At 41.3% G+C, this 15,591-nt stretch overlaps 1 protein-coding gene across 2 annotated transcripts in view; it reads right to left on the bottom strand.

Annotated features, from left to right (window-relative positions):
- CDH7 (cadherin 7) overlaps positions 1–15,591 on the bottom strand; it is a 158,768-nt gene that overhangs the window by 45,599 nt on the left and 97,578 nt on the right. For both annotated transcript variants that reach the window (XM_055126070.1, XM_055126071.1), the window contains exon 7: positions 364–617. In XM_055126070.1, the coding sequence (XP_054982045.1) occupies positions 364–617 (254 nt within the window). The remainder of the gene's footprint in view (positions 1–363; positions 618–15,591) is intronic.

Genomic DNA, 15,591 nt, shown 5'->3' with positions numbered 1-15,591 from the left:
AGACTTGTTGCTACTGTTTTTGGCATTTTGAATACGCCACGGGTAGCTTGCCAGGCTCTGCCATGTGGGCGGGATACTCTCGGTAGCTGGCCGGGCTCTCTGAGAGGGTTGGAGGAATTGAACTCAGGTTGGCCGTGTGCAAGGCAAATGCCCTACCCGCTGTGCTATTGCTCCAGCCCTTGGATAATCAGGTGACACATTTTTAAATTAGAAAAATATTGGTGTTGTTCTGGTCCAGTTGCAGTTCCCTTGCCTCAACTCATGATACGCCAGAGGTCTGGGTTTGTTATGAGCCGGGGGATCATAAGGCAGAATAAAGGAGTGTGAATACACAGTGATGAAAGAAAAGGCAAGGAATGTTACCTCACGGGGCTATTCGAGGCATCTGGATCATGAGCTGCTACTGTACCAATGATGTTCCCGACTGGAGTCGCCTCTGACACCTCCATGGAGTACAGGGGGGAGGAAAAAACGGGGGGTTCATCCACATCCTCCACGATGATCTTCACAGTGGTTGTGTCACTAAACGGCCCCAGGCTGAGAAAGCGAGGGTCGGCATCTTTGTTTGCAGCTTCTATCCGGAGCGTGTAACTCGTTTTGGCTTCAAAATCCAGGTCCTGTAAAGAAAGTTATTAGGAAAATTAAATTACCGATTAGATAGTCAGCAAGGCACTGCCTTCTCATTGATGAATGTCAATAAGCGGAGAAGAGCAGACTCCACACGCAAAAACGCCACATCAGCATTCAAAGCTAATATGTCCTAATGCCAATCAAAATCCTTGTAGCTTTCCTGGCTCTGAGACAAGGGTAAGTGCTTTCGAGCTAATCCACTCTGCGGTCTCATCCATCGCCTGGGCAAATGCAGGTTTTTAGGTTATTATTTGAGAGTCAGCGGAGAAGATTTAAAAATCCGCTCCAACAGGGACATCACTGCAATATTTTTCAACCCTGTAATTTAACAGCACTATTCAAGGGTGCACACTGACAGAGAAGAAAAATCTAACTCTGCACTGAGTTTCTCATTCCAAAGGTCATTCCCATTGCTTCCGGGACTGTATTACAATCCTGCACTCTCAATGACTCGGGCAGCAAAGCCAAGGCATTGCCTTTGTGTGGCCCTATAGTTCATTATTCTGCAGAAAACCCCTACCATGGTTTGGTTTGGTTTTGGGCCACTGGCAGTGGTACCCAAGGGTCACTCCTGGCTCAGCTAATGGGACTATTTTTTCAAATAGCATTATGTAGTTTTCATTGTATATGCCCTTTGCCTGTTTGGTTTAGTTAATTCTTAGGTACTTGCTTTCATGAGGCACAATTGTGAATAGGATTTAATATTCATTTATTTATTTATTTTCTATTTCACTAATTGCATATAGAAGAACCATGGGCTTTTGCATGTAAATCTTGTAGCAAGTCATTTTGATATATAAATTTATTGTTTCTAGGTTTTCTTAATATTGGGGGATGTCATCTGTAAACAGTGAGAGTATGGCTTTGTCCTTTCCTATCTGATGCACTAAATACTCGTTCCTAATGACATGCAAAACATATAATAAAAGATCTCAATATAAGATCTAAATTTATAAGTTACATAATTATCATCATCCTCATCCTCATCATCCTGTTGATCGTCGATTTTCTCAAGCAGTCTCAGTAACATCTCCATTTGTCCTAGCCCTAGGATTTTAGAAGCCTCTCTTTACTTGTCCTTCCCAACAGTGCCGCATTGGAGGCTCTTTCAGGGTCAGGGGAATGAGATCCATCATTGTTATTGGTTTTGGCATATGAATACGTGACAGGGAGCTTGCCAGTCTCTCCCATGCAAGCAGGAAACTCTCTGTAACTTGCCAGGTTCTCCCAAAGGGAGAACGAGGCTATAAAATGTTGCTTCCAGGAGCTTGGTTTTTTAGTCTCTGGATGTTGGCCATTGATGGAATTACAGGGCACCAGGGGCAGTTTTTGGGTGTGACCGCCTAGCTACTGGAAATGGGGGATCTGGGTGGAAGAGGCCCAGTCCCGATCCAAACAGGCTTGGAGATCTCAGCCCCAGGTCCCGCACACCTGGGTTCTTCTGCTCGTTCCTTCTTGCATGATGCTCGCCCAAATTCATCAGAGTCTCTTGCCCCCACACTGGGCTGTCTTCACTGGAGCCCCTCGGAAGGGGTGGATTAAGTTTCCCTCCCTGCCCTGAGCAGAGCCCTGGTAGCTGAAGCAATGGCAGCTGAAGCAATGTCAAATATTATAGCGAAAACATGCAAATACAAAAGTACTCAGGGCCACAGTGCTAATTAAAAGGGCTAGACTGCAGCATGCTTTGCATTCAAAAGGTCAAGTTTAATCCTCAGTACCACATGGTCTGGCCAGCACCTCTGGGAACCACCCCTGCATATCATACGAGGTATAACCCCTAAGGACAGCCAGGTATGGCCGAAAATCAAACAAATAAAATGAAAGCACTCCCTGCTTATTTAAAAACTAAAAGAAACAACAAGTGGAAAGCCAGGATAGCATAAGGCACTTGCCTCACATGTGGTGACCTGGGTTAGACCCAGCATCACATTTGGTCCCCCAGTGCCAGCACTTCCAGGACTAATTCCTGAGTGCAGAGCCAAGAGCAACCAGAGTATCGCCAGATGTGGTCCCCAACAACAACAATAACAATAAAAAGAACAAGAAACTCAGGTAGGTTCTCTCCACCTCACTCAGACTTTCCCCATTTTAATTACTTCCAGGTCCCAAAAACAAATTAAAAAAAAAAATAATAATTTTTTTATTAAATTCTCTAAAAGGGAAAATGCTATATAATTTCAAATAGTAAAGTATAAATTATTTATTGGTAGTTTGCAATTCTTTTGTTGTTGTTTTGAGGCAACTTGGTGGTGCTCAGAATTTACTCCTGGCTTTGTATTCAAGTGTTCCTCCCAACAGGCTGTGGAGCTCCATAAGTGGTGAAAGGAACCTACCAGAAAGGCAAGTGAAGTGATGTATCCCATACACTACCTCTCTGGCCTAATTTACAGGTTTATGAGAACTGGACTTTAAATAAATATTCTTTTTTTTTTTTTTTTTTTTTGCTTTTTGGGTCACACCCGGCAATGCACAGGGGTCATTCCTGGCTCATGCACTCAGGAATTACCCCTGGCGGTGCTCAGGGGACCAGAAATAAATATTCTTAACTATCTTTAAAATGAAGTACAATAAAGGATTAATATTCACAAAGATTTGTTTCTTTGTAAAACTGCTACTTATGAAAAAACAATTGATGTTCAAGCACTTCACAATAAGTCACATATAAGAAAACATAGGCAGATCTCTCCATGAAATTGAAGCTGGAGATACCTTTAAGAATGAAACAACACTGATCAAACAAATGGAAGCAAAGATGAACTACCTTAAATAGAGAAGTTTCTGCATCTCAAAGGAAAAAATGACTAAAATACAAAGACAGCCCACAGACTGGAAGAGATTTTTGTTCACCACTCATCTTACGAAGCATTATTTGCAAGATATAGTAAGCTCTGGTAGAACTAAGAAAAAATAAACCAACCCTAGCAAAAATATAGAGAGAGGCAATTAAAAATACTTCTTCATAGACGAAATACAAATGACGAAATCATATGAAAAAATGCTCTATATTACTAACCATTGGAGAAATTTGAGTCAAGACAACAATAAGATATCTCATGCCAAAAAGATGCACTCATTACAAAGAATAATAACAATAAATGTTGGTGTGGATGCTGGAAATATGGAATCCTCACTGACCGCTAGTGGGAATGTTAACTGATTCAGCCGTTTTTGAAAATAAATGGATATTCCTCAAAAAATTATCAGGAATTGAGACTCCATATGACCCAGCAATTCCATTTCTGGGAATGTATACTAAGAGACCAAAAACAGAATGCAGTAAAGCCACTGCACTCCTATTTTCATTGCAACGCTCTCTACAACAGTCAAAATACAGAACCAATCAAGGGCCCAAGAACAGACAACTAGACAAAGAAACTATGGTCCATGTACACAATGGAAAACTATGCAATTATTAAAAGAGATGAAGTCATGAAATCTACTGATAATGAATGGATCTGGAAAGTTTCATGCAGAGTGAGATGAGTCACTGGGAGAGGGACAGACACAAAATGATCACACTCATTTGCAAATATAAAGAATCACAGTAGGCACACAATGAATAAAGTCAAAGACAACAAAAGGGCAAGAGAATTGGTCCTTCTTAGAAAAGTTGCCATAGTGTAGGGTAGGTGTTAAGATAGGGAAGTGACCACTATGACAATGATAGGGGCAAGTGGCCACTCTGGTCAGGAACAGGGAGCTGAAAGGAGGTAAAGTGATACGCCTGAGACCCTTTCAGTAGGAATATTGCAACCACAGTGCCTAGGAGGAGAAAAGAAAGAAAAGAGTGTGTGCCCAGAGGCACGCTGGTGGGTGGGATGGAGACTGGGGGCATTGGTGGAGGAAAGGAGAAACTGGCAAAGGGATTGTTGCTCAAACATTGTACACCTGAAACTCAGTCATGAATAATTGTATAACTGTAATTCACAATGATTCTATAAGTAAATAAGTAAACTCAGTCCAACCAAATGGTGCTTTTATAAAATCTAAGGCGAAAGAAATGTTGAATTAGTAGAAATCCATTGTTGAGTTAGGAAGAAAACACCTGTGACATAAAAAATTCCCAATACAATATGTTGAAGTTGATATAATAGCCTGCTTCTTTCTCTTCAAAGTGGAGTGTTGCAGCGATTTTTTTAATGTAACTTTCAACTTCAATTTATTTTGTCACTGACGCTGCTCCTAAACACTCCGCATTGAAAGATGTCAAAGCAAAGGAATAGGGAAGCCAAAAGTAATCAGCAAACAACGCAAAGGACGGAGGAAGCACATCTATAAAACCATCAAACATAAAGCATATGATTAGCTTAATTGTCATTGTTTGATGAAAACTATTAGGAAAATGAACTCAAGTGTAATGTTGGGAAATATTTTCCAAATTAATCACATGAATGAATAAAGGTACTTGGGCATACACATATGTAGGTATGCATAGATTCCCAACTAAATCTCCAAGGATATAATGCTGTGAAGACATTTAAAACAGGGTTATATACATATACGCAATGCGTATTTATGTGTATTGTAACTACTCCTTAAGTGTAATAGAATCTGTATGTACACCTGTGTAAATGTGTATACATCTGCAGTTCATTTCTGGTTAATAAAGAAGTAAAAATTATATAAATCAACACTCAAAATATGTTTATACTATCTAGATGTGAAGGCAGTTATTTATGCTTGTTATCTTTTAGATTAGAAACTCTGTTTTGTTTGGTCATTACTAGCTGCTATGGATATACTTGATAGAAGAGGGTTAGTAAATTTTTACTGAATTAGAAACCATTAGTACACAAATATTCAGCTGAAAGGAGTCAACTTTTTTTTTTCTTTTTTGCTTTTTGGGCCATGCCCAGCGATGCTCAGGGATTATTCTTGGTTCTGCACTCAGGAATTAATGCCTTGAGGTGCTTGGGGGACCATATGGGATGCTGGGGATTGAACCCAGGTCGGCAGTATGCAAGGCAAGCTCCCTACTTGCGTACTATCTCTTCAGACTCCAGGACCCAATTTTTAACTTTACATTTGCCCCAAAGAATTCTGAAGCTCTCCCTGAGATAAAAATTTTTTGAGATGAGGTAAAAAAATTTAAGAATATTGTTTTTACCCATCACAAGCATAAATAAAACCCGAAGACCTTTCTGCTATTGCGCTGAGAAAACCAAGCTCAGTTCTTAGAAAACGTTTCCCATGACGATGCTGGGAGCAGTGGCAGAGCTTGCTCGGACAACCAAACCTTGTTAATAATATTGGGGATGGTGATGGTCTGTCCATGACGTTACAGCATGGCTAGCTCACTGTTCTCAACCAAAAGTCACCCATACCTGCTCTCTGCCCAGAAGATTTGGATTCGGCCACCCCATCATGACACATATCACGCCTATTTTCACAGGACAACTAAACACACACACTCTAGAAATAAATCTGATCTTGTCATCAAATGTCTTTGGACTTAAACATGCAACCAAATTTAAGAACTGCTGAGAAAATTAAGCATTCCAATTTACTTCTATGCATTTATTTAGAATCTAAACATGCAAATAACATGAATATTCACCATGCCAATGCTCTCATAAAATCTCATAACTGGCAAAGCCAACAATTTATAGGGCAGATTTCTTTTATGTTCTATGTCCACATATGATCAAGTGTGTACAAGCAGCTTAATATCTTTCAGTCAATTCAAAGCTGCAACATTTTGAACATCCATCAGGGCTTACAGAAAAAGCATGAGTTTCTCTATTCAAGTGGGAGTCTGTTGTAAAAAAAGAATAATTTAAACCTGAGTGTACAAATGCATACAATTATTTTTTAGCAACTTGATTTTCTAAATGTGTCTCAAGGCAACAGCATGAGGTGCAAACATCTGGATGCTGCAGTGTCAGAAAGAACACAGTGTTACACACAGTGGCTGGGGATCTAGAAGAAGTCACGAGAACAGAGCAATAGACAAATTTACACACAGCACTATGAATCAAGATTCCACACAAAGGAACTGCTGTAAAAGGACTTTCGGAGCAAATCAGAATTAAACAAACCAGATATCAAACTTTCCAAAGAGGGGTATGGAGTGACAGATAGACTTGTTAACCAAATTATACAAAACCTTTCACTGCAATTGTAATTACTGCTTCTCTTCTTGATTCTTCTGCCAGCAATAGATTCTATAGCATTATATTTAATGATCAGGATTATACTTAGGGAGAAAAGTTAAAATAACCACGACTAATCATGATGAAAGGCTAAAGAGGGGAAGAGGAAGGAGCCAAAGGTAATATCTAAAGAGATTCAATTTGATAGTTCAAACATTGAACCTCTGGACAATAAACTCAATTGAAAACTCAACCAAAATTTCACTTGCACCATAGCCCACAATGACAGATAAGAACATGAAATTTAACTCTAGGTGACTTTCCCCCAATAGCCATGACCTCCCAAAGGTCATACCATTTTGTCATTTTTCAAATGAAAAATTTGTTAAAGGCACTAATAAACAGTGGCTGGTATGTTTCCCCCAACTATAAGACAGCATTGTTTATATTTATTGCTAGAAATAGATGAACAACTTCAGGTTTTAAAAAAACATCATCTGACATGGAGATTATCATGCTGAGTGAAGTGAGTTGGAAGGAGAGGTCAGACAAAGTATGATTGCACTCATCTGTGGGATATGCAAAAAAAATAGTGGGAGACTAATACCCAAGGACAGTAGAAACAAGGGCAGGGGGGACTTATCCATGGTTGGTAGCCCGTAACAGGTCTGGAGGGAAGGGCAGTTAGGAGAGAGAAGGGACCACTGTGACAATGATAGTTGGAAATGATCACTCTGGACACAAACTAAATGCTGAAAGTTGGTAAAGGGATATGTATTTCAGTACCTGTATTGTAAACCATAATTCCCAGAGGGAAAGAGGAAGAGAGAGAGAGAGAGAGAGAGAGAGAGAGAGAGAGAGAGAGAGAGAGAGAGAGAGAGAGAGAGAGAGAGAGAGAAGAAAAGCCCCTGCCATCAGAGGCAAGCTGGGGAGTGGGAGGTGTTGCCTGGTTGGCAGATGGGAGGGAAACTGAGGACACTGGTTGTGAGAAATGTAAAGTGGTGAAAGAACGGGTGTTGGAACACTGTATGACTGAAACCCAATCATGAACAACTTTGTAACTGTGGATGCCACAGTGATTCATTTTTTAAAAAAGTAGTCAAGAAAAAATCAAAGCAAATAAAAAGCATCATGTAATGTTAACACAAGGTCCGAAGCTCTCCCTGGAGAGAGCAGCGCTGCACACCAGGCATGCTCTGCCGCCTTCCACCTGTCAGTCATCTCTGCACAGGCACTGAGTCAGACTCCGGAGTCACTTCCACGCATCATGCACGTCCTCCTTTATTCTCTTTACAGTAACTGAGCAATGAAAACCACCCTTCACTGGTAGGTTCCACACAAGCAGGCAGCTGTCGGGCAATCCCTGGCCTCGAAGGCCCCCAGCTCACCGCCAGGACCATCGATGCCTGAAAGCCCATTTTCCTTTCAGACCCGCTGCCCCTCTCTCTCCTCCCTTCTCCCGCCACTCAAAGACCCCCCTGCCCTGAGCAGCACACACTGGTCTCTCCCAACCCGCAGCGCCCCTGATGCTTGATCTGCTAGAATTCAGCCACTTTTCCTATTCCTTAGAGAGCAACTAACATCTCCGTGACTCTTCCACAGTCCTCCTAGCTAGCTCAGAACAAACCCACTTAGGTTAACACTACCTACAAAGAGGAGATTTATTTTTTTTGTTCATTTTTGGCCCCACCAGCCGCACACAGAGATGCTCATCTCTCAGGTCCAGGGGACCATCCGGGGGTGCCAAGAACCAAGGCAAGCACCTAGTCATTGTACTATCACGCTGGCCCTACAAACAAGGAGTTCTACATGTCTTTACCATGCACTTAAAAATATGCAAGATTGGTATGATTCAAAAACTGAAACACGAAACAGCTGTAAAAGTCCAAACTTCCAAACGCCCCAGGGATAGCCACACCATGCACTCACGGCACGTCCAGCTACGCCCAATCCCTTCCCATTTTATATACTAAGGAAATGTTTCAGATTATAATGCTTGGGTCTCATCTTGGAAAATGTTCTCAGTTTTAGGCCCACATCTACATCACTAACCTCCTCAGGTTGCTATATATTATTTCTAAGCATTATTGTTACAATACTTATACATTATTTATTATTTGTAGGTCCTTTAAGAGCCAACAACAGGAGCAGACAAACATACATTATAGATATTTGCTGCTACTATGACTCTGTTATTATTAATGTCACTATTCACAGTTAGATAATGAACAGGCTGAGAGCAAAAGACTAGGTTTTCTTCATCTAAGTTTACCCTACAGCCCTTCTGTCTAGATCAGGAGTTCCCAAGTTTACCTGATATATGACTCCTTTCTTTGCCCCTCTCTCTTTCTCTCTTTCTCTCACTATATATATGTATATACATAATGTCTCTTTAAGGCAATATATATTATGTATAATATGTATGTTTTATATATAATTTATATTATATACTATATAAAGAAGTATATGTATATATACTGTATTACTGTACCACTGTTATCCTGTTGCTCATCAATTTGCTCGAGCGAGCACCAATAATATCTCCATTGTGAGACCTGTTATTACTTGTTTTGGCATATCAGATATGCCACGGGTAGCTTGCCAGGATCTCCAAGAGGGGCAGAGGAATGAAACCTGGGTCAGCCGCGTGCAAGGCAAACACCCTAATCACTATGCTATTGCTCCAGCCCATGTATTTATACATATGTGTATATATACACACATATGTATATATATACATATGTATATATATATGTATATATACATATATATATACCTCTTCAAGGCAGCAACACAAAAGATCCCTCAATTGTAGCATTTGGGGCTATAAGACCTCCCTCCCCTCTTCTCCCAAGTCTAGGTTGTTCCAACACCTCTTTTGTTCCAAAGTGTCAGTACCAACTTTGGGCAAGTCCAGTGAGAATCTTCAACAAAGTCAGAGCATAATATGTATCTGTTGAACTAGAAATATAAAAAAAATTACTAAACACATAAGTCTCAGAAGTTTCTCCTGCTATTTTTATATTAAAACAAGTGAGCATATGCTCTTGAATTCATTTAATAAAATCACTGCGGAGTGTTTGTTCCTCCCCCATCTAGCCTGGCTTCTGGTCCACAGCCAGATACATTCCCATTAAACTCAACGACCTTCTTCTAGATGTGACACTTCTGGCCCGCGCTGCTATAGATGTTTTAGGAACGGATCCAAGTTAAATCCTTTTAGAGATTTTTCATTTTGCTCCTCTGAACCAAGACACGATACCCCCAAGGCTGGTGTGTGTATGTATGTGTACATATGGTTTGTGTATGTATGGTGTGTGTATGTATGTGTACATATGGTTTGCATGTATGCACAGATACATGTCTATACATTTAATGTCTTAACATTGATTTTGAATAAAAGCAGTAGGGACATCTATCATTTTCAAGTGCATCATTCTCAAAGATTCCAGCTGTTTTGTACATCAAAATATCTTCTGTTGCTGTCAATAACCTCCTGCCTCCTTGAAAAAATCAATATAAAATTTCTCCCTAAGTAAATGGAATCCATCTAAGACCATAACTAAGAAACAGCCACCTTCATTTCTAACTTTCCACTTATGATTATTTTACTCTAAAGATATCTTGTGGGTAAATCTCGCAAACCTTGAAAGTGATTGATCCTGATGTAGAAACCTATCTAAGCAAGAATGAATCCATAAACTGCAGCGCAATGGTGGTACCAAATCCTGTGTACTCCCCAAAGTATCACACACAACTGCCGCGCTTCCTGCCTCTCACCCCACCCTAGACTGGGCTGGGAAAGCTCAGCCTGACCGCATTCACCCGCTTCCTGACGGAGGGGGCCCACAGCCCCCTGACAGCCTTAGAAGACTTGTCAGGCAAACTTTTCCTCTGCCTTTTTTGGAAGGGATAACATTTTCATGACATCTGGACATTTTTTGGACTCCAAAAAGCCTGCCCTGAGAAATTAGGAGGCAAGTATTTGCAACGTCACCTCAAAGGAGACAGCATCTCTCTATCTCTCTGTGGTCTTGGCACCACCTGGCCACCAGAGTCGTGCTCCAATTCCTAAACTGAACGTCCTTCTGAAGGAGACACAGAAAGCTCCATTTGCCTGTGTAGAAAACCATTTGATGACAGCACAGTGGGGAGGGCGTTTGCCTTGCATGTGGCAAACCCAGGTTCAATCCCCGCCATCCCATATGGTCCCCCAAGCACTGCCAGGAGTAATTCCTGAGTGCAGAGCCAGGAGTAATCACCAGGAGTAACCACTAAGCATCACTGGGTGTGATCCCCAAAAGCTAAAATATCCCCCAAAACAAAAAAAAAAAAACAATCCAATGACTAGAATCTAATCAGGCCCGCAGCCCAGAGTGGCTCCTACACACCCCCACCCTGCTGTTGTCAGCGGTGTAGACTGCACTCTGCTCTCTCCACCCACCGAAGAACCCTCAATGGCAGCCTGACCTGCAGAATTTTGCCCAGAAACTGGTTTCAGTAATCTTGGAAGTAGGGAGGAAATCCTGAAACCTGAAGTCAGATATGGACAATTAGGGTATCAATTTGATGGAAGATAGGGCGAAGTGATGTTCCCAATTGGTATCTGAAAACCACACATAGGATTGTGCATTTGCACCTGCCAGGTTGATGTACCCGTAGAGATTTGTGTATGAAGGGGCAAGAACTGTAACAGTGTTACCGGCTCCTTGGGCATGCTTTGTGTGTGTGTGTGTGTGTTTGTGTGTGTGTGTTTGTGTGTGTGCGTGCACTGTGAATTGGAGAAGGGGGGGTGCTGTCCATTCTATGCACTCTTCATGGCACTAGACATTCGGATCGATGAGAGCAGCCCAAGGGATTAATCTTACAGATCTCTTCTAGGAGCCACTGTCTCAGGTATAATAGAGATTCACTGATTACACGATGAGGAACAGTCACAACAACAAAAATCTAAAGTCAAATCAATCAAATGGAAAACAGTAAACTAAGAGTCAGCAAATTTAGGATGAGCGAAGGAAACAACCCCCACCTTCCCCAAACACACACACACACACACACACACACACACACACACACACACACACACAGAGGATGTTTTCCTATCCACTTTAGAGTTCTCTGAATCTCTATCTCAGCTTGACAAATACCTGCTTTGACACTTTTGATTGCCAGGTGCTTGATACAAATTTCACACTCTGCCTGGATGGTCCTGGTCCTTAGAAGAGCCACTGTTCCAAAAGTAAATTGAAACCCAACCATTGTAGACAAAATTATAGGCATTTTAAGACCTAAAACATTACATTTTCTTAAAAGGATTAGAAAAAGGCTATAAATATCAGGAATTATTTCCATTATCTAGCTATGTGATTTGCCTATGACTTCCATGAGAATTTAAATTAACATTTTAACCTCAATATAATGAGTCCTGCCTTGAATATTAAAAAAAAAAAAATTAAAGCAATTTAAGTAGGTAGAGCTATCTCCATTTAGCACCATCTTTTAAAAGCATCTAAGCTCACCAATTAAATGCATACATAAATTTTAGAGCTTTAGTTAAAATTAAGTACAGAGAAGCAGCATCATAGGCTGCTAAATATAGTTTCTGTTAACAATATACAGTCCGTATCTTGTACCATTGTTATAAAAGTTTTACAAAATAGGCTTATTTACCGCTCACTCTCCTCTATTCTCACAACTGTAATAAACTTTTGACAGAGCATTCTGTTGAGTCTGAAAACCAAGCCCAGGAAAGGCTGGGTTTTAAGCTCACAAGCACATATACAGAACATCTTTGAGTCAAACTGACTCACTTCCTGCCACGCAGAGATGTCTGGGTAGGTGCTGACTCAGCAATTCCCTGTTTCTCCCTACTGGGGAGCAGAAATTATTTTCAGATCTCTTTGATGATCAGGAAAAAAAAAAAAGGCTCAACCCTTCACGCTTCTTTCTGAAGACCCTTATCAAATAGTCATAAAGCGACAGATGAATGTACGAACTAATCAAAACGTTTTCAAGACCAGTGGTCTAAAACTCAGACCACTTCCCTGTGTGAGCCTTTCACAAATCCCCCGTCTTGGGTCTGGAGTGAGAGTACGCAAAGTAGGGTGCTTGTCTTGCTTGTGGCTAACCTGGGTTCAATTCCTGGCACACCATATGGTCTCCCGAGCCTTGCTAGGAGTGATCCTTGAGCACAGAGTCAGGAGGAAGCCCTGAGCACTGCTGGGTGTGGGACCTAAAAACAAAACAAAAATATATGTATACACCCCACTTCTGCCCTGAGTCGTAAACTGTTAATGCATACAGTGGTCCCTACTGGAAACCAAACAACTTCCTTTGTTGTTCCACAGCCTGATGTATCCTCGGCTGCCAACAGGTAGAGTGATTCCAGGACCTTTGAGCCACTGACTAAAGCAACAAGAAGAATCAGAATGAATCGGGTGTATAAATCAAACCAAACATAAAGAAATTATTTGTGAATCCCAGAATGATGGGACTAGGGAGAGTCAGGGAGAAGTTGGCATGGAAGGTGAGATTCAGTCATGATAATAAGTGAGGGGTGGGGACTCCCTCCCAAGCTCACTGCTGACCTGTGTCACTAACCTGGTACACGGGTGGACACCCAGTGCCTCACCCATCCTGACTTCCTGAAAGTTCTCTCACTTTCTTGACAGTTCCACTCATAGACATAATCCACTTTGACTTCAGTATTAATTTTTTATCATGGAGGAGGGAAGAAACTTAGTGGCAGAAAAGAAAAGAAAGGTAAGCAAAAAAAAGGAAGGAAAAAAAGAAAGGAAGGAAGAAAAGAAAAGAAAAGAAAAGAAAAGAGAAGAGAAGAAAAGAAAAGAGAAAAGAAAAGATGAAAAAAGCAAAGAAAATAAAAATGAAGTGAGGGAGAGGTAAGGGGAGGGGAGAGAGAGGAGGGGAGGGGAGGGGAAGGGAGAGGAGAAGCCACAAATTTTCTTATAAGTTTGCAGGTCAGCGTCCTGAGTCAGGAGTTGGCAGGGCTCTCTGCCTACTGGGAGCCTCAGGGTAGAATTGAACCAGCTTCCAAGAGGCCACTTGCCCTGTAGCCATCAAGCCCTTCATCACTCTGAAAGGGCATCCCCAACCCCCACCTTGTTTCTTATTTTGACTTTGACTCATTCTAGTTCCCTGCTACAATGACCTTCAGGTTGTGATTTCACTGATGACAATGAGACAATCCGGGATAATGTGTGCACCCCAAGGTCCTCAGCTTAATTACACCTACACAGTTCCACTGGTTGTGTGAATGTAAAATAGTCCCAGGTTTCAGGGATGGGGACTCGGGGATCTTTGGAGGTGGAAGTCAGTAGGCTGCATCCTCCAGTCTCCTACTGTGAACTGATGTGAACTGTTTTGAGTTTAGAAGAAAGAAATACAAACAAGTCTTGCAAGGACCAGCTTCCTGAGCCGTGTGTAAAACAGTCCATACTATGGCTCAGATGCAGAATTCTTGTGGTTTGTAGCCTGCAGCCTCTGACACATGCTGAAGATACCCAATGATTTACTGGAAAGGGTGTTAGACATTTGCAGGGAAGCTGAACGCAGATTATGGCCCAAAGATGACTTTATTTCTGTTTGTTCAGGAAACTTCATCAAATAGTGTAGATCCATACAAGTGTTCTATGTAGCACTGTAGCACTGTCGTCCATTGTTCATCAATTTGATTTGCTCAAGCGGGCACCAGGAATGTCTCCATTGTGAGACTTGTTGTTACTGTTTTTGGCATACTGAATACGCCACGGGTAGGTAGCTTGCCAGGCTCTGCCGTTTGGGGGAGATACTCTTGGTAGCTTGCTGGGTTCTTTGAGAGGGATGGAGGAATCAAATCCAGGTTGGCCATGTGCAAGGCCGCTGTGCTATTGTGTTCTATGAGTACAATTAATTTAGAGGATGACGGAGCTAGTGACTGACCGGAATTCAGTCTTGCTTATATCATTTCATGTGAGTAAGACCTGAAAGTATTTACTTTCTCAAGGGCAGATCTGGGATTCAAACTCTTTTTTTTCCCTTTCTTCCCACTGTCTACAGTACTTCCAGTCTACCTCTGATATTCTTTTCTCCCATCCTCCATAAATCTCCTGTGGCCTGACTTGCTACAAGGAAACAATTTTGGATATTAGCTTTGAGAGACACAGTTCTCAGTCTTGTCATTCTTAGAACAAACGCAATTTCCTCATATGATGGGGGACATAGATGAGGATTTCTTTGTCCTCAGCAGACAACTGCATTCACTGAAGTAGAGCCACGTGGCCGCCAAGGAAGTGAGCACTGACATGAGCATCCACTCATGGAAGGCCACCCAACGATCACCCTGCTGACCCAAGGCCAAATTGTTGTCCCTCAAAATTCCTTATTGCTGAGGACTGAAGGTAAAGCTGTTGTCATCAAAGCACTGGATCTTGGGGTGTTTTGTTACACAGCTTTAGTGAGTTGATACAATTAAGGAAAGGCAGATAATTAGAGAATGAATTAGAATTAATTAGAGAATCAATTCATTGTGACAATTTGGATAGCAAATCCAGAGAATATTGCCAACCATAATAAATTGAAATGACTAAATGACTAAATAAGTGGGTGAGAGATCAGAGCCACGTGTAGAAACTTTTGCCTCTTGACCCATAACCATCTATTGACTGATTACTGGTTCTATCCTTCCTTTACTGCCTCACGTAGATTTTAGGATCTGTCATTTCCTTCTCTTTTGATAAAATAATTCTTCTCTTTGAATATGAATTCCCATTGTTTTGTGCATCAAGTTCTTATTATTAATGATGATGATGGTGATGAAGATTGTGCTGTGCCTAGGGCTTACTCCTAGTTCTATACTCAAAAATCACTTCCT

Source organism: Sorex araneus, chromosome 2, assembly GCF_027595985.1.
Source record: "Sorex araneus isolate mSorAra2 chromosome 2, mSorAra2.pri, whole genome shotgun sequence".
NCBI classification, from domain to species: domain Eukaryota; kingdom Metazoa; phylum Chordata; class Mammalia; order Eulipotyphla; family Soricidae; genus Sorex; species Sorex araneus.
Note: the sequence above shows the minus strand (reverse complement) of the source record. Positions and strands in the feature narration are given on the sequence as shown.